This window comes from Microcaecilia unicolor, chromosome 5 (assembly GCF_901765095.1).
Source record: "Microcaecilia unicolor chromosome 5, aMicUni1.1, whole genome shotgun sequence".
NCBI classification, from domain to species: domain Eukaryota; kingdom Metazoa; phylum Chordata; class Amphibia; order Gymnophiona; family Siphonopidae; genus Microcaecilia; species Microcaecilia unicolor.
The window spans coordinates 142,723,645-142,745,400 of NC_044035.1; the positions used below are offsets into that span (position 1 = coordinate 142,723,645).

Here is a 21,756-nt window from a genome sequence, read left to right on the forward strand (position 1 = left end):
AAATGCCTGACACTGATGGAGAAGGGAAATGCTGGATATGGAGGGGAAGGAAGAGGAGAAATACTGTATATGGATGGAGGGGGAGGGAGGGAGGGGAAATGCTGTACATGGATGGAAGAGGGGGAGGAGAAATGCTGATGGAGTGAAGAGAGGAGAAATGCTAGACATGGAAGGAGGGAAGAGAGGAGAAATGCTGAACATGGATGGAGGGAAGAGGAGAAATGCTGGACATAGATGGAGGGAAGGGAAAATGCTGGACATGGAGCGGAGGGAAGAGAGGCGAAGTGCTGATATGGAGGGGGAGGGGAAATGCTGACATGGAGGGCAAGAGAGGAGAAATGCGGGACATGGAGGACGGCAGGGGAGGGGGAAATGCTGGACATAGGTGGAGGGAAGAGGAGAAATGCTGGTCACAGATGGAGGGAAGGTGAAATGCTGGTCATGGATGGAGGGGAAGAGAGGAAAAATGCTGGACATGGATGGAGGGGAAAATACTGGGCATGGATGGAGGGGGAAATACTGGGCATGGATGGAGGGAAGAGGAGAAATGCTGGAGTTGGATGGAGGGTGAAATACTGGGCATGGATGGAGGGAAGAGGAGAAATGCTGGATATGGATGGAGGGCAGAGATCGAGGAGGAAAGTAAAGAAATAAATGGCCATGAGGCCCTGGAAATGGAATTAAGAGAACAGATAGAGAGCAGCAGAACCAGAGACTGGGACCAACATGATTAGAAAAACAAAGTCTCCAGAGAACAAAGGTAGAAAAAAATAATTTTATTTTCATTTTAGTGTTTGGAATATGTACAATTTGAGAATTCACATCTGCTGTCTTATTTTGTACTGTACAGGAGGAAATGTATTTCTTTCTGTTTTCCTAGAATTGTGCTGCATGCAGAGTCTGGCTTCTTAGGATTTCAGGTTAATTTTTGCCTGTATTTGAAGAGGGGCTATCTCTGTTCTGCATGTGTGACTGCAAGGCCAGTGTCTGAATAGGGATCTTTTTGTTAGGTTCTGAGATTTTGATGACACATTGGGCTCCTTTTACTAAGCCACACTAGCAATTCCCATGTGGCAAATGCAGTGAAGCCCATTCAATTCCTATGGGCTTTGTTGAATTTGCCACGCAGAAATCATTAGTGTAGCTTAGTAAAAGAAGCCCATTGTGTTTCAGACTTGACAAGACTGTTCTCCTAATTTCTGGTCTGTGTACTAATTTGGTTTGAGTCATTTTGGATGTAACAGCTTACAGAAATTGTTTATAATGAAAAAAAATCACAAGTTATTTTTCGCCTTCTATACTGGTGTAATATTTTCACGGATGCCTTTTTATATGCTCCATGGGAGGTAAAAGGGGTGTGGCTACTGTAGGGGTGGGGTCATAGTGATCCCACCCATAGGTTGCCCTGTATGAGTACAGATACCTTTTTTCCTACAAAAAAAAGCACTGCAAGTTATGTAACTGGTCTGTGATGTCATATGGTGTTCCACATTATTAAAAATCCAATGTCTAGCGCTTAGGAAATACAAGAAAGTTGCCTGAGTAAGGATGCAAGAAAAGTAAATTATTTGTTTGGAGAGGACTTTATTGAGAAATTGAAATTTTTATCATTGAACTCTATTTCAAACCTTCTGCAAAATAAAAAGTATTGAATTCTAGTGTCATTGAGATGTTATAGTTTTTTGAAGCTTCAGTGGGTTAATATGAACAGGTTTCTCGGGCTCTATCTATGGAAATAAAAAAGATTAATTTTAAAAGTCTGTGCAAGAGTGACAAATTATTTTTTTTTCACTGCTGTAGTGAAGAACAGCAGTCTTAGCAAAAGTAAAATTCTTGAGTTCATCTTGATCCTTTAGGCTTCCTCAAATGGGACATGGTGCTATAAGCCTTCATTTGAAGATATATGGTGAGTTGTCCCCTATTCTACATCACTTCACAACTCACTTAGTCCTTTTATTGCAGCAATAATCCTCAGCCATGAGCAACGTACCACAGTTCATTTTGGAACCCTGAAATCATGAGCCTGTGTCTTCACACTAGGTCTTCCTGTTGTACAATTGACTAGGATGCTCTTTTCTAATGGGCTGTTAATGCTGCTTCTACAGTATCCTCAGTGTCAGCCAATCTAAGTTGCAGAACCCTGGTCTGGGAATCAAACTCCAGTGTTTTTCATGGAAGCACACAACACTACTGCCAAGTCACTGGGCCAGATAATTGTTAGTAGGCTTTGTACAAAAGAACTCTAGTTCACATGCCAATTATGGTGACTGGAAAGGCGGAGATGAAGGCAAGGGAAAGTGTGAGGCAGGACCACCAAAGTAAAACTTTGAGACAGATTGCATACCAACATGCAGTTCTATTCTGGTGCCCAGCTTCCACTTCACTGACTGGGAATGCTGCGGAGTCAGCCCCAATCCTTATAGACGGCAAACTGAGTGATTGTTCTGGACCCTGCACTTTGGGGCATCTGTGCCTTTGTAGTAGCTCCCACCTCTCATCTGTATCACCCTTTCAACATCATTTTCCATTCTTCAGGAGTTGCAGCGATGACTTCAGTAGCTAGCAAGTATAATGACAGTCTAGAGTAGGGCCGCCCCTGCTCTTCAGATTTTAGAGGGGAGGGAGGCTGCTTTTGTTGATTTGTCCCAGATCTTGCATCTCTCCCGTGTCAACCCTGCTTGCAGCGGGTAAGGAATCAGTCTCAATCACTGCATAAGAATAAGAACTACTGACCAGATTTTGTGCATGCTTAGTTTCCGGAGGGAATCATGGGCAGTGGTTCCTGGCTGAGGGCCATTACTGCAATGGCTGGGACAAATGGAAGGAGACAGAGGACTAAAATTAGGAGACCCCACCCCCACAGGTAATTACCAATAAAGACATGCAGTTCTCTAGCCTCAGGAGAGGCCAGTTTTGATGGAACTTCAGCTCCAAAGGAACAAAAAGCAACTGTCAGGCTAATTGGGATAGAGAGAGAAAGAAAGAAAGAAAGAAACTCAAGACAGCTTTCAGCCCATGTTTTTATCATAGCCCTATGGAAAGATAACTTTTATAAACACTACACTACTGGTACAAGGGCTTCCTGCATCAACTTAAATCCCTGACATAACAGGCCAAGAATTCAATTTTTTAAATGTTAGGAACTTAAAACAGCCCTCTTTTGAAAAATGATCAGGATTAACTCCATAAATTTAGGACCCTATATTTACTAGGCACATAAAATGTGGCCAGTTATAGGAACAAAGTTAAGGTTTGGGGGGAGGGGGGAAATAAGGTGCTTAGCATAGATTATGAATTCTAGGCACCTGACCCAGGTTCCTAAATCCTAGCAAATCTATTGCAGGCCTAAATTTAAAATATTTTAAGCTGAAAAACTAGGTGTCTAGTTCAGCTGATAATTCTAAATTTAAATACCTAAGAGAAGCACTTTTTACAAAGTGACTCCCATACTTGTGCAGTCTTTGGGAGGCTGCCCCTTTTCTCTCTTTGAAACAAAGAAAACTCCTCCAAGGAAGAGACCTACGAGCCACTTTGCGCTTTTTTCTTTTTTAATATGGAGAGCATGTCAGTTCCAAGACTCTAGTGTAGTGCTTTACACAGCTCCCAAGAATCTGCAGTTCTGCACAGACTTGGCCAAGGGCATTTTTTTCTATCCCTTCTACCTCTGTTAGCTGTTTAAATATTTTTTCCTTTATATCTTTTTCTAGAATCAAAAGACATCCCGATGAACTCCTTCCACAGAAGGCTGAAGTCTCTGAACATCCATGTACTGTGCTGAGACTAGGTACAAGAAGAGCACATGAGTGCATAAGGGACTCAGGAACGTTGCCAACACATGACATTGACCCACTTGGGAAAATGACTAAAGGTGTAATTTTATAAAGCATTTGCCACATGTAAAGAAAGTGTACTCATGGAAAATAGCTAACAGACAAATGAATGGGTGTATACACGCATACAAGTAGGGATGCTGACAAGAGCACATATACTTATATAAGACCCACACAGAAGTTTCCCATGGGTGGTTATTGGGCAGATTTCTGCAAATGAGTTCACACACAGTTGCACCTGCCTCAAAGCTGGTGTAACGTTATTCAAGAGCATTAAGTTCTGGAAACTTAATTTATAAGGGCACATAGATATGTATCCTATTATAACATTACCGCCATATGTTTAAACTAATTCCAATAATTTCTGTTTATCCTCTAGAAAGGGCCAGAGCACCAATATACCAAAGGCTGCATTGCACTCATAAGGACCTTGTGGCATCTCTTCCAGTACAGGATGAAAGGAGTTATAGAAAGGGCAGACAGATCTTGCTTGTCTACTCTGCCAAAGCACAGTTTAAGTACTTGGCATCACAATTCTACTATGGGCTCTAGAGTCAGGGAATTTTTCAGCATCTCCAAAAATATTACAATCTGAAAGCAAGGAGTCTGAGGGGCCACATTTAAACATTTGATCTTTGGCATGGAGTTGTGCCATGTGCAGACAGGCATGACCTCCAGTCATATAGGCATGCTCAGAAGGGTGGCATCCACAGGATTACTAGAGCCTGATATTAAATATTAAGTCAAGATGAATTTATCTTTATGACCTCTAGGGGACTGAAAAGTTATTTGTGATGTAAACGCAGTTCCCAAATTTTAGAAAGAATGAATGCTCAGGTTCTTTACAGCTTCTGAATATTTTTGCAACATATGTTGGATTATTACACAGACAATACCAGCACACCAATTCCTGTGAGAAAATGAAGAATGTCAAATATGAAATTTTCCTGTTTCTTCAAAGAAGAGAAAGCAAAGGGTAGTGCCATTTATTGTAAATGCCCCAGAAATTATAACTTAGAAAATACAACCAACTTAGGCAAAAAATGATTTCCAGTTCAACTATCTTATGTTCACTCTGCCATTTACACTATTGTACACACAACCTCCTGGACTAAAGGCTACTGTCACCAATCTCTTGAGCAACATCAGGTAAAAAAAAAGCATGGGCCCCTTCTAATTTTCATCTAATGGGGGTGCCCTTCTTTGCTCTCTGTTGTAGTGGGTATCAGCTAATTTCAGGTGAGAGAGTTGAGGGAAAGACTGTAGTCAGATTGTGAGATGTTCAGGGTCACTTGCTCCCAAGCACCAACTTTCCTCAGCCATTTCTGAGACTTTAGTGTGCTATAATTAAAAATGACAGCTACGCTCTGGCCAGCACCTTCCACCTATGCAGTTCACTAGTGATACAGTACTTCAATGCAGTTCTTCAAGTCTTCTCCCTATTTGACCTCCGAGGCTGCTGATGGGTCAGAAGGTCGAGGAGTAGACAGCAGTGGAACAGGGGAGGTGGCCTCTATGAGGGCTGGGTTGAGTATAATTGGCAGAGACATAGGTGGGACCCCAACTTGCAGTGGGGAGGCAAGAGGCTGCAGGATCAGTGGAGACTGTGTTATGGGAGGAGGTATATCTGTCACAGGGCTCATTCGAACAGATGTGCAAACAGGAGATGAGCCAGATGTTACCACGGCAGGTACTCCTTGGCTTGGAAGCATCTCATACTCTGTGGAGATGAAAAGAGGATTTAGAAAATGGAAACTCTGTTTTCTCAGTATCATAGTGTGCAGCTCAAATAGTCCATTGTTCAGTTCACTTACCGCAGTACTTAACACTGTACTCTTAAAAACCTCTACCAAAAGTTTTACAGAGCTAGCAAATGAAAAGTTAGATTTGATACATCAGTTCAATTGCATGCTCTTTAAGTGGTTCCTCACATAAATCCTATGTGCAGCCATATCTCATTTTGTCTCTTCCCTCTTCATCATATGTCATTTTAGAGGAGTAACATTACCCAGAACAAAGATTTGTGCATGTTTTCCAAAGAACTAGGATGTCTGTCCTTGATCTTAAGCTCTACTGAGGGCCTTAAGCACCTACTGTTGCTTTCGTTCTTTAGATTTCACTACAATTAAATCACGGATATTTAAGGCTGGACTTCATTGACCTTAGCTTTTCTTTTAGCTTAACTGAGGGGAGAGCATTGCAAACCAAGGAAATTATTTTCTAGCTTTTTTACATCAAGTGCTTTGATTTATTTAAAAAAAAAACGGGTTTTTTTGATATTGTAATTTTTATATTGCTAGGTTAGCCCTTCAGTTATTTTTTGTACCTTTCGTAGAAGGGGATTAGTGTATTTTTCTTCTTTTAGGAAGCTTGCTTGCTTCCTTCACTTCAAAGGGGAGGCAAGTTAATTATATACTTCTGAGATGTTAGTTTCCTCCCTTCTCACTGCAACTCCCACTCATCCCATCTTCCAAAACTTGCTGTATAGACCTATTCATCAATTAGCTCAATTGAATCAGACGGAAATGTTTGTAATTGGGTGCAAAGGAAATCAAGGAAGTAAACAAAGTTTAGTTATCTGTGTAAAAGAGAACAATTAATTATATTTCTGGGGGTTTTAGTAAAATCTTACATTTTTGCAGTAAGCCTAGAAAAGGAACACCTTAGACTTCAAACGTCAGATACATAAATACATTTCTGAAGTCTGAACAGATAAAATAAATTACGTATACCCCAACAACAGGTGAGGAGGCAAGCAGGACTTACACCAGAGAATCAGAACAGGGATGTTAGATCTCACATAAAAGGGGTAGCTGCTTCTTTTGACTTACAGGACAGCTGAGAAAAAAGTAGGTTTTTTTTCCTTTTCTTTCAAACAGGTGCAAAGTATGGTCACCCCTGTTACAGCTTCTGCCTCTGTCCAGATAGTGTGATCCAAGACGATGTACCAGTTCCACATGTGAGATGTTTGCAGGTTGAATTCTTCATGAAAGAATTGGAGGAACTGAGAGAGAAGGTGGCAAGGTTGAGAAGCATCCATGACAATGAGAAATTCATTGATGACATGCTTCTTGAGGCATCAAGGATCTCAAGGGAAGAAGTAGCTGCGCTGACAAAGACAGATGACCAAACCCTGCAGACTTGATACTCCGACTCCACCTTCCTTTCAAGTAAAGAGGTGAGAACACCTCAGGAACAGGAGGAACTGAAGCTCAAAAACTCCAGATCAGTGACCTCTAGAAAGCAATGGTTAGTATCGGTTGGCAATTCCCTTCTGTAGATTAAAGAAGCATCCCTCTGACAAACAGACATGTCGTCCCGGGAAGTGTGCTGTCTGCCTGGGGCCAATATTTGAGATGTTAAGGAGAGTTTGGCAAGACTTATCAACCCTACTATTATAATTAGATGTTGCTCATCCATGTTGGCACAAATGATACTGCTAGGTATCTCACTGAAAGTATGAAAAGTGATTTCACCTCTCTGGAAGGGCGAAGCAGATAGTTGTGAATGTGTGTTCTCATCAATTGTCTCTGTTGAGGGTAAAAGCCAAAAAAGCAAGGAAGCACGCATCCTGAAAATGAATGCATGGTAGTATGGATGGGGCCATTGAGAGTGATTCAGCTTCCTGAGCCATGGGATGATTTTCCAAGGGCTACCAAGCAGAAATGGTGTCCATCTATCAAAGAAGGAATGAAATGTCTTCCACAGCATACTCATTAACCTATTAAAGAGGGTTTTAAACTAGAATAATTGGGGATGGGTGAAGAAAGCCCTCAGGTAATTAAAAGTCCTCATTAAGTAAAACATTATTCTCATTTCTATAGAGATATTTGAAGAACAACATCTGGAAATCTGTGTATACTTATGCCCTTGGTATGAGAAATAAGGTTCTGAACCAAGAGGCTGTGATGGAAGAGGATGACTTAGATTTAGTGGTAGCCACGAGATGTGGAACATGGAGAAGCATGACTGGGATATAGTTATAGTGGGTTATAGATTATTCAGGAAGGGACATGGTCAGAAGAAAGGGAGGAGGAGTGGTATTATATGTTAAAAATATTGCAGCATTTATAGGGTAAGGAAGACGCTTAATTTGGGAGACGAGAATAGAAAACTATCTACATAGGTGTCATATAATGGTTTCCTTCACAGGCAGAAGCTATAAAAGGGGAAGCATTACTAATAGGTGATTTTAATATGCCACATGTTGACTGAAGCATCCCTGTTGTGAGGTCGTCTAGAAGTAGTTGATAATGGAACCATTGTGGGATGGGACATACTGGACCTAGTAAATATGAATGGGGAGAGTGTTTTTAATATTATAGTAGGTGATCACCTAGTATCCAGTGATTAAGACACAATGGAAAAGGTTTATTCAAAAGTAAAGATTCTCAGACTTCAAAAAAACCTAACTTTGTTAAGATGGGGGAATGCCTCAGGGAGTTCTTAGCTGGTTGAGAACATCTGGGGAAAGCAGAAGTGTGCAAAACTGAAAGGAGCTATTTTAAGGGCAACAAACCTTTTTATTAGGAATGTAAAAAAATTTAAGGTCACCTTGGTTCTCAAAAGTAGTAGCTTTCACAAGTCATAAGAAATAAATGAACGAGAAAGTCAGGAGACAATATCTGGAAAAGCTAAGAGAAGCTGGCTGTCAGGAAAGCAAGGATGCAAATGGGAAAAAAGACAGCCAATATGGTAAAATGTGTGTGTGTGTGTGGGGGGGGGGGGGGGGGGGGGGGGCTGAAACAAGATTTGCTTGTTAAAGATATGTCAGTGATTGGAGGAAATGCAAAAGTAGTATTGTGAGACTCAAAGGTGAAGGGAAAGAATATACAGAATCTGATAAAGATAACATAGAATTGCTTAACAGTATTTGTTTTGTGTTCACAGATTAACAGGTGGGAGTTAGGACCACACAAGGAGCACAAACAGGAAAGGAAGACTGTGTTCATGAAGAGCTAGCTAAACTAAAGATAGAAGTTTGTTTGGCCATTAGTGATTAAGAACTCTTAACTATGTTTCAGACTAATACCTCTTACATAAGTGTTCTAATGAAAACAATTTCTCTTAAGTAAAAAAATAAGACAAGATTAGAGCTTTGAAAAGAATCCAGATCTCCAAGCCTTAAATTTTGAATCTGCTACTGGTTCACTGAGCTTCACACTTAGGCTAGCTTTTAAACACAGGCCTCAGAAGGGCAGCTAACACGCTGAAGGACAATCTTTCTCCTTTCATATTAAAAATACAGGATGCCCCAAGAAGTGTTGTATTGAAAACAAATCCCAGAAAGTTTCTTTTTCAAATACCCCCTAATTCTATAAAAGTTGCTAAAAAATTTGTGCGCGCAAATTTGGGTGTGCACACAATTTAATTGAATGAGATAATTAGCACTAATTGGCTTAACAATTATTGGCACTAATTAGATTTAATTGGCATTACGTGTGAGTTGAAAAAGGGGGCACAGAAATGGGAGGGTTATCGGCACATTCCTAATATTTACGTGCATTATAAAATAAGGGTGGATATGCACCTAATGTAGGTGCGTACATTTCAGTTGGTGCAAATGGCTGTGCCTATTAGGCGCAATTCCCGGGCATAAGTGCTAGTCTAAAAACCGCCTAATTTTAAGTGCAGCTGATAGGGCTTTCGGAACCATATATAGAATTCACCCATAGTGTGTAATTAAGCTTTGGAATCTGGGGATTCAAGAGAGGACTGGACAAGTTAATGGAAGAAAAATAAGTAGACTTGGGAGAATTGTTGCTCAAGAAATTAACCATGGAAAACAGATCTACTATTTGGTATCTGCCAGGTACATGTGATGTGGACTGATGATTGTCAGAGACAAGATGCTGGGCTTGATAGACAATGGTCTAACTTAGCTTTTCTTATGTTCTTAAATTTTAATTTATTTAGGGCTGCATGTGAAGCGCAATCAACATGCTAATTATTAAGCGCAATTAAAAAATTGAATCGTGATTAATAATTAACTACCCTCTTTCCTCTTCCTGCCCGCATGCATGCATGCACAGTTGGTCTGGCATCTTTCCCTATCACTTACAGCTTTCAGTGTCGGCAGCCCAAAGTGATATCCAGTGCAAATCCGGCGAAAGAATCAGATGTTCAGAGATAACTCCAGCAAATGTGAGGCAGCCTATCCAGCAAGACTCAGCAACCGTCTGTGGCTGGCGGCACAGAGGCAAATGTGTCCCAGAAACCACCAGCGACCAGCAGTAACGGAGGCAAACACAGTCCGCTGGTCAGGATAAAATTGCGCGGAGTAGCAATGTCGGGGTGAGCAATGTCAATCGGAGCCTGAGAAGCAAGAACTGGGTGGCAAAGGCAATCCCGGTCCCCGCAACCGCCAGCGATCAGCTGTAACTGAGGCAAAAGCCGCTGGTCCAAGATGCAATCGTGTCGCCTAGCTATGTTGGGTAAGTAATGTCAGTTGGAACTCGTTGAAGTTTAGAGAGTAGGTAACAAACAAGGTAATCCTGGTCAGTTGATGGTGTTAAAGATAGACAATGTTGACCGAATACCAAGTTAGGCCGTTTAACAACGTCTATCGCCAAGTTAGGCCATTAACAACGTGGTTAGTTGGCAGGCACTCACGTGTCATAGGCCTGGATGACTTTCGGTATGTTCCGGCTCAGCCAGCTGAGCTAAAGCAGTAAAAGTCTCAATAATGGGTTCAGCGATTGCTCACAATGAGCCTCCAATGGACCAGGTTAAAAATTATGGTTGATTGCGGTCAGTTTAGGCTGGTTTCGATGGAGCTGATCATTCCCCAGCCATCAACCCGGCAGCCATCTTAACATGGCCAAAACTGAGCTGCTCAGCTTTCCCCCTAAACCTGCCTCTCCTCTCCCCGCTTTCTCTATTTCTGTGGATGGCACTCTCATTCTCCCTGTCTCGTCTGCTCATAACCTTGGGGTCATCTTTGAGTCCTTTCTCTCCTTCTCTGCTCACATTCAGCAGATTGCCAAAACCTGTCGTTTCTTTCTCTATAACATCAGCAAAATCCGTCCCTTCATCTCTGAGCACTCTACCAGAACCCTTATCCACACTCTTATCACCTCTCGTCTTGATTATTGTAACCTGCTTCTTACCGGCCTCCCTCTTAGCCATCTCTCTCTTCAATTGGTCCAAAACTCTGCTGCGTGACTCATTTTCCACCAAAGTCGCTATGCTCACATTAGCCCTTTCCTTAAGTCACTTCACTGGCTCCCTATCCGTTTCTGCATTCAATTCAAACTTCTCTTATTGACCTATAAGTGCATTCACTCTGCCGCTCCCCAGTACCTCTCCACTCTTGTCTCTCCCTACACCCCCCCCCCTCGGGTATTCTGTTCTGTTGATAAATCTCTCTTATCTGTTCCCTTCTCCTCTACTGCTAATTCCAGACTCCGTTCCTTTTATCTTGCTGCACCTCACGCCTGGAATAAACTTCCCAAGCCTGTACGTCTAGCCCCCTCTTTGGCCGTTTTCAAGTCCAAACTTAAAGCCCACCTCTTTCACTGCTTTTGACTCCTAACCACTGCTCACTTGCCCTGTCCTTTTATCCTCACCTCTTTATTCCCTTACCCTTAATTGTTCTGTCTGTCTGCATGTCTTATCTAGATTGTAAGCTCTTTGAGCAGGGACTGTCTTTTTGTGTATGATGTGCAGCGCTGCGTATGCCTTGTAGCGCTATAGAAATGATAAGTAGTAGTAGTATCCTCCTGGGCCGCCAGTAGCTCTCTCTCCCCTCCCAATTTAGTTTTTTTTTTTTTTTTTTTTTTAAGTCTTCACCCTGCAGCGGCAGCAGTATTGAATCTCTGCCCCGGGCTGCATCAGGCCTTTCCTCTGACCCATCGCACCCCCTTCTGATGCAGCATCCTATTTTTAGAAGGGGAGTGGGACGGGTCCGGACTGTGCAGGTGAGCATCAAAAGAATAACCGTGGGAGGGGAGGCACACATGGCTCATTTGACAGAGAGACAGAGTGAGAGAGAATGGATGAAGGCCTGGGGATCACATATATCAGAGACAGAGAATGGGTGAAGGCATGGAGGGCACATATGAGACAGAATGGGTGAAGGAATGGCGGTGCAAATATGAGAGAAAGAGAAAATGGGCGAAGGCACAGGGATGGCACATATGAGAGGGAGAGAACAGGTGAAGGCACAGAGGGCACATATGAGAGGGAGAGAATGGGTAAAGGCACAGGGAGGCACATATGAGAGGAGAGAATGGGTGGAGGCACATATGAGAGGAGAGAATGGGTGGAGGCACATATGAGAGGAGAGAATGGGTGGAGGCACATATGAGAGGAGAGAATGGGTAAAGGAATGGCGAGGGCACATAGAGAGGGGCAGAATGGGCTCAGGCCTCCTTCAAAACTGCAGTACCTGTTCAATGATGGCCATTAAACAGGTACTGCAGTTTTGGAGGAGGTCTGAGCCTGGGGCCCCCTCCAAGGGGATGACTCAGGCAGCGAAGAAATCTGCGTTAAATACGTTACAGAGTAGAGGTGTAATCTGCATTAAATACATTTCAGATTCCTAACTTTAGGAGCACTAGGGAGTGACCGATAAGGTGGAAGCTGTATTGCGTTGGAGGCAAACACACATAGTAAAATTTCTTTTTAGGTATATTAAAAGCAGGAAGCCGGCAAAAGAATCAGTTGGACCGCTAGATGACCGAGGAGTAAAAGGGGTGATCAGGGAAGACAAAGCCGGAGCGGAGAGGTTAAATGAATTCTTTGCTTCGGTCTTCACCGAGGAAGATTTGGGTGGGATACCAGTGCCAGAAATGGTATTCGAAGCTGACGAGTCGGAGAAACAATGAATTCTCTGTAAACCTGGAGGATGTAATGGGGCAGTTCTACAAACTGAAGAGCAGCAAATCTCCTGGACCGGATGGTATTCATCCCAGAGTACTGATAGAATTTAAAAATGAGCTTGCGAACCCAAAGAAAAGAAAGAGTTTTGTTGCTATATGGAATAAATATTTGCAAAATATCTCCCACAAAGCAAGAAGCGCTGTGTTCAATAAATTTGGAACATTCTAGGAAGAAGGTATAGGGGCAGTAGGAACATTTGAATAAATGGATAGGGGGAAGCTAGATAGGGAATGCAATGTTAGAGATGTTGACATTACACAGAATTAGAGCAACAACAAAGCAACCAGCAGATAATAACCTATAATTCTTGTCAGGTAAAGTCTTGTAGTGGAACTCGAAAGGAGTAGAAACCATGGAGTAGAGAGGTTCTAGGTGAGGATGGAAAGGGAAGGGGAAGGGGGGGGGGGGGGGGTAGGGGGAAAAGTGGGGTGGGGAGTAAAGGGGAGGAGAAGATTCAGGAAAAGCAAATGTCACCAACACATAACAGTGATTGAGAAGGAAATGCATATTCGAGGGTACTATCTGCGTAGTACATTAAAAACTCTATGTTCAGAATAATATGCTGACAACACATGAGATGTAAGGTAAATTAGGAATTTAATTTATTATGTTGTTTAATTCATAAAATACTTGTGAACACAGTTTGGTGACCAGGGAACGGTTGGAGGGAAGGGAGAGAGCGAGAAAATGATAAAAACATTGATGATAGAAATTAAAGTTGCATGTACATAAGAGTGAGGTGTTATTCAACTTGTAAAATGTTAAATTTAACGACTGTTTAAAGTGTTGAATCATCAATAAAAACCGTTGAAACATAAAAATGAGCTTGTGGAGCTATTGTTAGTAATATGTAATTTATCCTTAAAATCGAGCGTAATACCGGAAGATTGGAGGGTGGCTAATGTAACGCCGATTTTTAAAAAAGGTTCCAGAGGAGATTCGGGAAATTATAGACCGGCGAGTCTGATGTCGGTGCCGGGCAAAATGGTAGAGATTATTATTAAGAACAAAATTACAGAGCATATTCAAAAGCATGGACTAATGAGACAAAGTCAACATGGATTTAGTGAAGGGAAATCTTGCCTCACCAATCTACTACATTTCTTTGAAGGGGTGAACAAATATGTGGCTAAAGATGAGCCGGTTGATATTGTGGTATCTGGATTTTCAGAAGGCGTTTGACAAAGTATCTCATGAAAGACTCCAGAGGAAATTGGAAAGTCATGGGATTGGAGGTAGTGTTCTATTGTGGATTAAAAACTGGTTAAAAGATAGAAAACAGAAAGTAGGGTTAAATGGTCAGTATTCTCAATGGAGAAGGGTAGTTAGTGTGGTTCCCCAGGGGTCTGTGCTGTGACCGCTGCTTTTTAACAAATTTATAAATGATCTAGAGATGGGAGTAACTAGTGAGGTAATTAAATTTGCTGATGACACAAAGTTATTCAAAGTCGTTAAATCGCAGGAGGATTGTGAAAAATTACAAGAGGACCTTACGAGACTGGGAGACTGGGCATCTAAATGGCAGATAACGTTTAATGTGAGCAAGTGCAAAGTGATGCATGTGGGAAAGAGAACCAGAATTATAGCTACGTCATGCAAGGTTCCACGTTAGGAGTCACGGACTCAGAAAGGGATCTAGGTGTCGTCGTTGATGATACGCTGAAACCTTCTGCTCAGTGTGCTGCTGCGGTTAAGAAAGCAAACAGAATGTTAGGTATTATTAGGAAAGGAATGGAAAACAAAAATGAGGATGTTATAATGTCTTTGTATCGCTCCATGGTGCGACCACACCTTGAATATTGTGTTCAATTGTGTCGCCGCATCTCAAAAAAGATTTAGTGGAATTAGAAAAGGTGCAGAGAAGGGTGACGAAAATGATAAAGGGGATGGGACGACTTCCCTATGAGGAAAGGCTAAAGCAGCTAGGGATCTTCAGCTTGGAGAAAAGGCGGCTGAGGGGAGATATGATAGAGTGGATTTGAAGCATCTGTTTATGCTTTCCAAAAATACTAGGACTAGGGGGCATGCGATGAAGCTACAATGTAGTAAATTTAAAACAAATTGGAGAAATTTTTCTTCACTCAACGTGTAATTAAACTCTGGAATTCATTGCCAGAGAATGTGGTAAAGGCGGTTAGCTTAGCAGAGTTTAAAAAAAGGTTTGGACGGCTTCCTATAGAAAAAGTCCATAGACCATTATTAAATGGACTTGGGGAAAATCCACTATTTTTGGGATAAGCAGTATAAAATGTTTTGTACTTTTTTGGGATCTTGCCAGGTATTTGTGACCTGGATTGGCCACTGTTGGAAAAAGGATGATGGCTTGATGGACCTTTGGTCTTTCCCAGTATGGCAATACTTACGTACCTGTCCTGGGGGAATGCCAGCCAGTCAGGTTTTCAATGAATACGAATGAGAGAAATTGCCACACATGGAGGCAGTGTATGTAAATTGATCTCATGAATATTCATTATGGATATCCTGAACACCTGACTGGCTATGGTACCCCCAGGACAGGTTTTGGAATCCCTGATGTAGAGGATAATTTTATAATACGCCCCCTAGGTGAGAAGTATTTGGGCCCATTTTTAAAAAATATATGGGCATCTTTATAAAATACCAGCACTTATGCTGCAGATAATCACAAGTAAAATGAATTTGCATACATTTATATCTGCTCGGGAGCAAGTATAAATGCACATGTCTATTTTATAAAAGACCTACCTAAATGGTAACTGTCTGTGCATCGTCTGAAATCTTCCTCTGAACATGCCTATACCTGAGTCACTTAAAATTACATGCATTCTTCTTATTGCGTTCACTTGGATTTAAACAAGTGTGTCACAGCACTGCTGACAGAAAAGCTAGTGAGACTCGCTCAACTTAGGGCTAGGTTTACTAAGCGGCGCTTTACAGATTATAAATATCTTAAATAAAAAGTTGTCACCCTTTTATTTATATCATTATCAGAAAGATACAGCTCAAACAAACTTCCTCCTACTGCCCTGCCAATGTGTCTCAGTTTTTCTTTCTTTCAACTTTTGATCTCATCAGCAGAAGCTGCTGACAAAAATCAATTACATTTGCAATGGGATTTTTTTGTCAAGATCATACCTGTTTGAGTCACATCTAAACTTGTGAAAATTTCTGTATTCCATGAGACATGGGGGCCGGGGGGGGGGGGGGGGGGAATTGGATGGAATAATTCAAAGGATATCATGTGGGGGCTGGGGGGGGGGGGGAATTGGATAGAATAATTCAAAGGATCTCATGTGGGGGCTGGGGGGGGGGGGAATTGGATGGAATAATTCAAAGGATATCATGTGGGGGCGGGGGGGGGGGGGGGAATTGGATGGAATAATTCAAAGGATATCATGTGGGGGCTGGGGGGGGGGGGGGAATTGGATAGAATAATTCAAAGGATCTCATGTGTATGCCTCCCGTTCTTCCTGCTTAGGATAATCTGTATACATATGACGTGTTATATTTCTTGTATCACTGCCTACCACTGTATCACAGACCAATATACTTACGCTGCTACCCACTAAGGCTGAACAAAAACAGGGAGCAGTGCAGGTCTGTTACAAGACGTTTAATATATGTACATACTTTGAAAGCATCAGGCAACACTGTCATCCAGATTCCTCTTTAAAGACAAAGAAGAGGAATTAAATTAAAAAATAAATGTTAGAGAAACTGCTCCCAAAGCAAATATTTCCTTTCATTGCCCAAGGATTGCACAAAATAAAACAAAACCCAGACTACAAAATGCAAGAAAACTAGAACCCCAACCCCCCATCAGTCTCTAGCTGCAGAGTGTTTGGGCAAGAGTTGCAATAACTAAAAACTGATTTAGGGCACCTTTGACTATAAGAGGTACTATAGAGATTTTGGATTCTGCTCTATAGTTGCTCTCAAAAATGACAACAGAGAGGCACTGGAAAATGTTATAACAGCTAAGACTGACACATAATTCTGTTATTACTATTTCTTGATTTAGTCTGTTCTGGTTGTAAAAGCTAAAGATCCTTGTAAAAGAACTTAAGGCCTGGTTCTTTTAACAAGCATGAATGGACTGGAAGGTGGATTGCTGAGACCTTGTGGGATGTACGTTTATATTATGTAAGATTGTGAGAGTACCTGATTGGTATGGTCTGTAAACTGTTTAGTATCTTTTACTTTACCTTTTTTTTTTTTTTTACTTTGTAAACTGCTTTAATGGCTAATACCTGTTGAAAAGTGATTAAGTAAAATTTTAACATACTGTACATACAACATAGCAGCATAAGAACAAAGGACCTTCCTGGATGGGCTTATACTATGTATACAGAGAGAGAATAAGAACAGCTTCTGCTCCATCACTGTCAAATCTCACCATTGGCAAATGGCTCAGTGGGTCTGTCTGATAAGGAGGGTTGGGTGGCTGTCTTTGGTTCTGCTGGAGGAATCAGGGGAGCAGGTGCTGATGATTTCTGAGAATGAGATTCTGTTGGCACATTAAGAGCTGGTTCTGCAAAGAAAAAAAGAAAATAAAGACATGAAATTGCTTGCTTTTACTTTATTTACTCACTCCCCACCTCCCCAGCTTTAAATACCAAGGAGAAATTAGATCTTACTTGCTAATTTGCTTTCCTTTAGTCCCTCAGGACTAGCCCAGAAAGTGAATGATGGGTTGTGCATGCCTTCCAGCAGATGGAGACTGAGAACTCTGACTCAAGAGAGAGCCAATAAGAGCACTGCTAGGTAGAGTTATTCAGTATTACCCTAACGAAGCAGGAGAGGAAAAAAAAAAAAAGAGCAAGAATATGTGCAACTAGGAAACTTGAACAGCCACTGATAGTTAACGCTTTATTATATATTATTATTTTTTTTAAATAATAGATAAACCTGAATGCACAAAGCAGCTCTATGCGGAACTGAGAGAACCGAAAATCAAAGAACGAAACACCATAATAGAAGGCACATAATCCTATAGCAGAGGGAGGGATCTGGGCCGGTCCGGAGGGACTAAAGGAAAGCAAATCAGCAGCTAAGATTCAATTTCGCCTTCCTTAGTGACCCAGAAAGTGACTGATGGGATATAACAAAGCAATACATTCATGGGAGGGACTCTAATAATCCTACTGTAAGAACACTTGTGCCAAAAACTGCATCTTGACAACACTGAACAAGTCTGTAATGCTTAGAAAAGTAATGCAAGGAAGACTAAGTCGTCTCTTTACATATTTCCAAAGAAGGCACCAACAAATGCTCAGCTCAAGATGCAGCTTGCCCCCTCTGGTAGAATGTATTTTTACTCCATTTGGAATAGGTTTCTTGGAAAGAAGGTAAGTGGACGCAATCATCTCTTTAAGCCACCTAGAAATGGTGGGCTTAGACGCCACCAATCCTATGCGGGAACCTCTGATTAGTAGGAAAAAACAATCTGAATGTCTAAATTCTTCCATAGACTGCAAATATTGCTTAAGGATTATCTTCAGATCCAGCTTTCGTAAACACTGATCCTCTGAATGGGAGGAAGAACCTAGTACCGGTAAAACCACAGATTGGTTCAAATGAAACCTCAATAGGCCTTTTGGAAGAAAGGAAGGAGCAGACACATCAAATTACTTGTTCCCTAGAACACTCCAAAAAGGTGACAGACAGGAAAATGTCTGTGTTTCTGTTATATGCCTAGCCAAGGCAATGGCAACCAAAAATACTGTCTTGAGCATCAAATCTTTAAGAGAGCAAGCTGTCAAAGGCTCAAGAGAACTAAATTGAGGTCCTAAGCTGGAAACACAGACCTAGAAGGAGAGTGAATGAGACTCACTCCTCGAAGGAAATGAACAACGTCTGGACGACTAGCTAAAGACTTCCTTTTGATACGTATTGCAAAAACAAGATAATGCAGCTATCTGCACCTTAAAAAAAAAACTAACAAGCCTTTGTCAAAACCCGCCTGTAAAAAGTCCAAGATCTGTGCCACCGAAGCCCCAAACAGAGAGAAGGCTCGATCGTCACATCACGACTCGAAAATACGCTAAGTTCGAATATAATTCAGAGAATTCAACTGATGCCACAACATAAGCATAGTGTGAATCACTTTGGAGGAGTAACCTCTCTTTGTCAACCTTGCCCTTTCAAAAGCCAAGCCATAAGACAAAATTGAGCTGGGTGTGGATGAACTACTGGACCCTGCATCAGGAGGCCGGGAGACTCCGGAAACTTCAGTGGAGCATCTGCTAAAGACGTATGAGATCAGGGTACCAAGGCTTGAGGGGTCAGTCTGGCACTATCAAGATTACGAGACCCCTGTGTGCCTTGATCCTTTGAATGAGGCGCTCTAGAAGAGGCCACAGAGGAAACAGATAAAGTAGGTCTGACGGCCAGAGCTGAAGGGCATCTATGTCCTCCACTTTGTGATCCTTCCTGTGACTGAAGAACCGTGGTACCTTGGAATTGAGACCTGTCACCATCAGATCCATGACTGGGAGCCCCCAGCAATCAATAATGGTTTGAAACTCTGCTGCACTGAGAATCCACTCTCCTGGGTCTAGAGTGTGGTGACTGAGAAAGTCCACCTGGACATTCGACGCTCCCGCTACATGAGCCACTGAGAGGCAGAAGAGATTAAGTTCTGCCCAAATCCTGAGAAGCGACTGACATAAGCCACTGCCATGGCACTGTCTGAGAGAATGCACACTGGTTTGCACTTGGGAAGAGGTCGAAATGCCTCCAGTACCCACTGGATGGCTCTGGTCTCCAAGAGATTGATCGAGCAGCACGATTCCTGCTAGGACTACATGCTCTGTGCAAAGCGATCTAGACAGTGAGCTCCCCAGACCCTGAGGCTGGCACCGGTAGTGACTATTATCCACTGAGTTTGATCCAGGGGAACTCCTTTTGTGAGACTGGTGGTCTGCAGCTACCACTGAAGGCTGCCCCGTTCCAGAACTCTGATTTGTAATCATACAGTCAGGGGAATCTGTCTACGGTGACCATCTGGACAAGACTGACTGCTGCAGAGATCTCATATGTGCTCTGGCCCAAGGGGCTACCTCTATCATCGCCGCCATGGATCCCAGAACCTGAAGATAACCTCTTGCACATAGAAACGGTTTCTGTAGAAGTGTGTGTACTTGATCTTGAAGCTTGAAAATCCTGCTCTGCGGAAGATACACTCGCCACTGCAGCGCATTGAAAGACACCCCAAGATAGTAGAGTGTCTGAGATAGGATTAAGTTACCTGATGCTATGGTCTACCTTGGGGATCAGTGCTCAAGAAAAAGATCTGGATGTCGTCGTAGATAATATGCTGAAATCTTCTGCTCAGTGTGTGCCAGCGGCCAAAAAAGCAATCAGGAAAGGGATGGCGAATAAGACCGCAAATACTATAATGCCTTTGTATCGCTCCATGGTGTGTCCGCACCTTGAGTAGTGCATTCAGTTCTGATCGCAGTATCTCAAAAAAGATACAGTGGAATTAGAAAAGGTTCAAATAAGAGTGATTAAAATGATAAAGGGGATGGAACTCCTCTTGTATCAGGAAATGCTAGAGGTTAGGACTCTTCAGCTTGGAAAAGAGACGGATGAGGGAAGATATGATTGAGGTCTACAAAATCCTGAGTGGTGTAGAACGAGTAGAAGAAAATCAATTTTTCACTTGTTCCAAAAATACAAAGACTAGGGGACACTCAAGGAAGTTACATGGACATACTTTTAAAACAAATAGGAGGAAATATTTTTTCACTCAACGAATAGTTAAGCTCTGGAACTCTTTGCCGGAGGAGATGGTAACACCGGTTAGTGTATCTGTGTTTAAAAAAGGTGTGGACAAATTCCTGGAGGAAAAGTCCATAGTCTGCTATTGAGACAGCATGGGAAGCAACTGCTTGCCCTGGGATTTGTAGTATGGAGTGTTTCCACAATTTGGGTTTCTGTCAGGTATTTGTGACCTGGCTTGGCCACTGTTTGGAAAACAGGATACTGGGCTAGATGGACCATTGGTCTGACCCAGTATGGCTATTCTTACGTTCTTATGACTCTTGAGAGAGCTGACCACCCAACCGAGGGACTGAAGAAACTGGACCATCCGAGCTGTGGCCTGTAGACTCTCCTGATACGATTTCGCCCTTATCAACCAATCGTCCAAGTAAAGATGCACTAAAATGCCCTCCTTCCTGAGAGCCGCAGCAACCACTACTATGACTTTTGTGAAGGTATTTGGAGCCGTAGCAAGAACGAAAGGTAGAGCATGAAACTGATAATGCTTGTCCAAAACAGCAAAGCGAAGAAAACACTGGTGGTTTGGACGAATTGGGATCTGAAGGTAGGACTCTTAAGTCTAAAGTGGTCAAAAACTCCCCAGTCTGTTCTGCTATGACGAACGAACACAGAGTTTCCATATGAAAGCTAGTGACTTTCAGGACCTGATTGACTACCTTGAGGTCCAAAACTGGCCAGAAAGAATCTTACTTCTTCAGAATGACAAAGTAAATGGAATAACGACCTTGTCTGAGTTCTGAAGAAGGCACCAGACAGACCGCCTGAAAATCGAGAAGTCTTCCCATAGCATACCTGACTGCACCTGCCTTGAGACGAGAATGACAGGGGTCTCCAAGAAAGCATCAGGAAGATGCTGCGCAAACTCTAAGGCATACCCGTCGCAAATAACCTCGAGAACCCACTGATCGGAGGTAATCCGGACCCACCTCCAATAAAATTGTTAAGCGAGCTCCCACAGGAATTATAGGCTGGGCCCAGAAACCTTCATTGTGAGGGACAGGCTGGATACAGGAAGGAAGATCCTGCTTCTCTGCCCCCACACCAGGCACCACGAAAGGATTGAAAACGCTGAAAGAACCAAGACCGTTGAGCCGAGGCTACTCTGTTCTGACTCGATGAAAATCCAGGCCACTGCTTCGACTAGAAAGAAGATGGTGACCAGATGTCCTAGGCCGATCCTCAGGGAGATGAGGCACTTTAGTATCTCCAAGACACCTAACCAACTTATGCAACTCATCGCCAAACAGAAAAGTCCACCAAAAGGGAAACTTACTAA

At 42.4% G+C, this 21,756-nt stretch overlaps 1 protein-coding gene across 1 annotated transcript in view; it reads right to left on the bottom strand.

Moving 5' to 3' along the window:
* Positions 1-1,055: 1,055 nt before the first annotated feature.
* Positions 1,056-21,756, bottom strand: part of GBF1 (golgi brefeldin A resistant guanine nucleotide exchange factor 1) — a 573,313-nt gene continuing 552,612 nt past the window's right edge. Inside the window, 2 exon segments of the mRNA XM_030203372.1 lie at positions 1,056-5,550; positions 17,089-17,223. Of these exon segments, the coding sequence (XP_030059232.1) occupies positions 5,270-5,550; positions 17,089-17,223 (416 nt within the window). The 3' untranslated portion in view covers positions 1,056-5,269.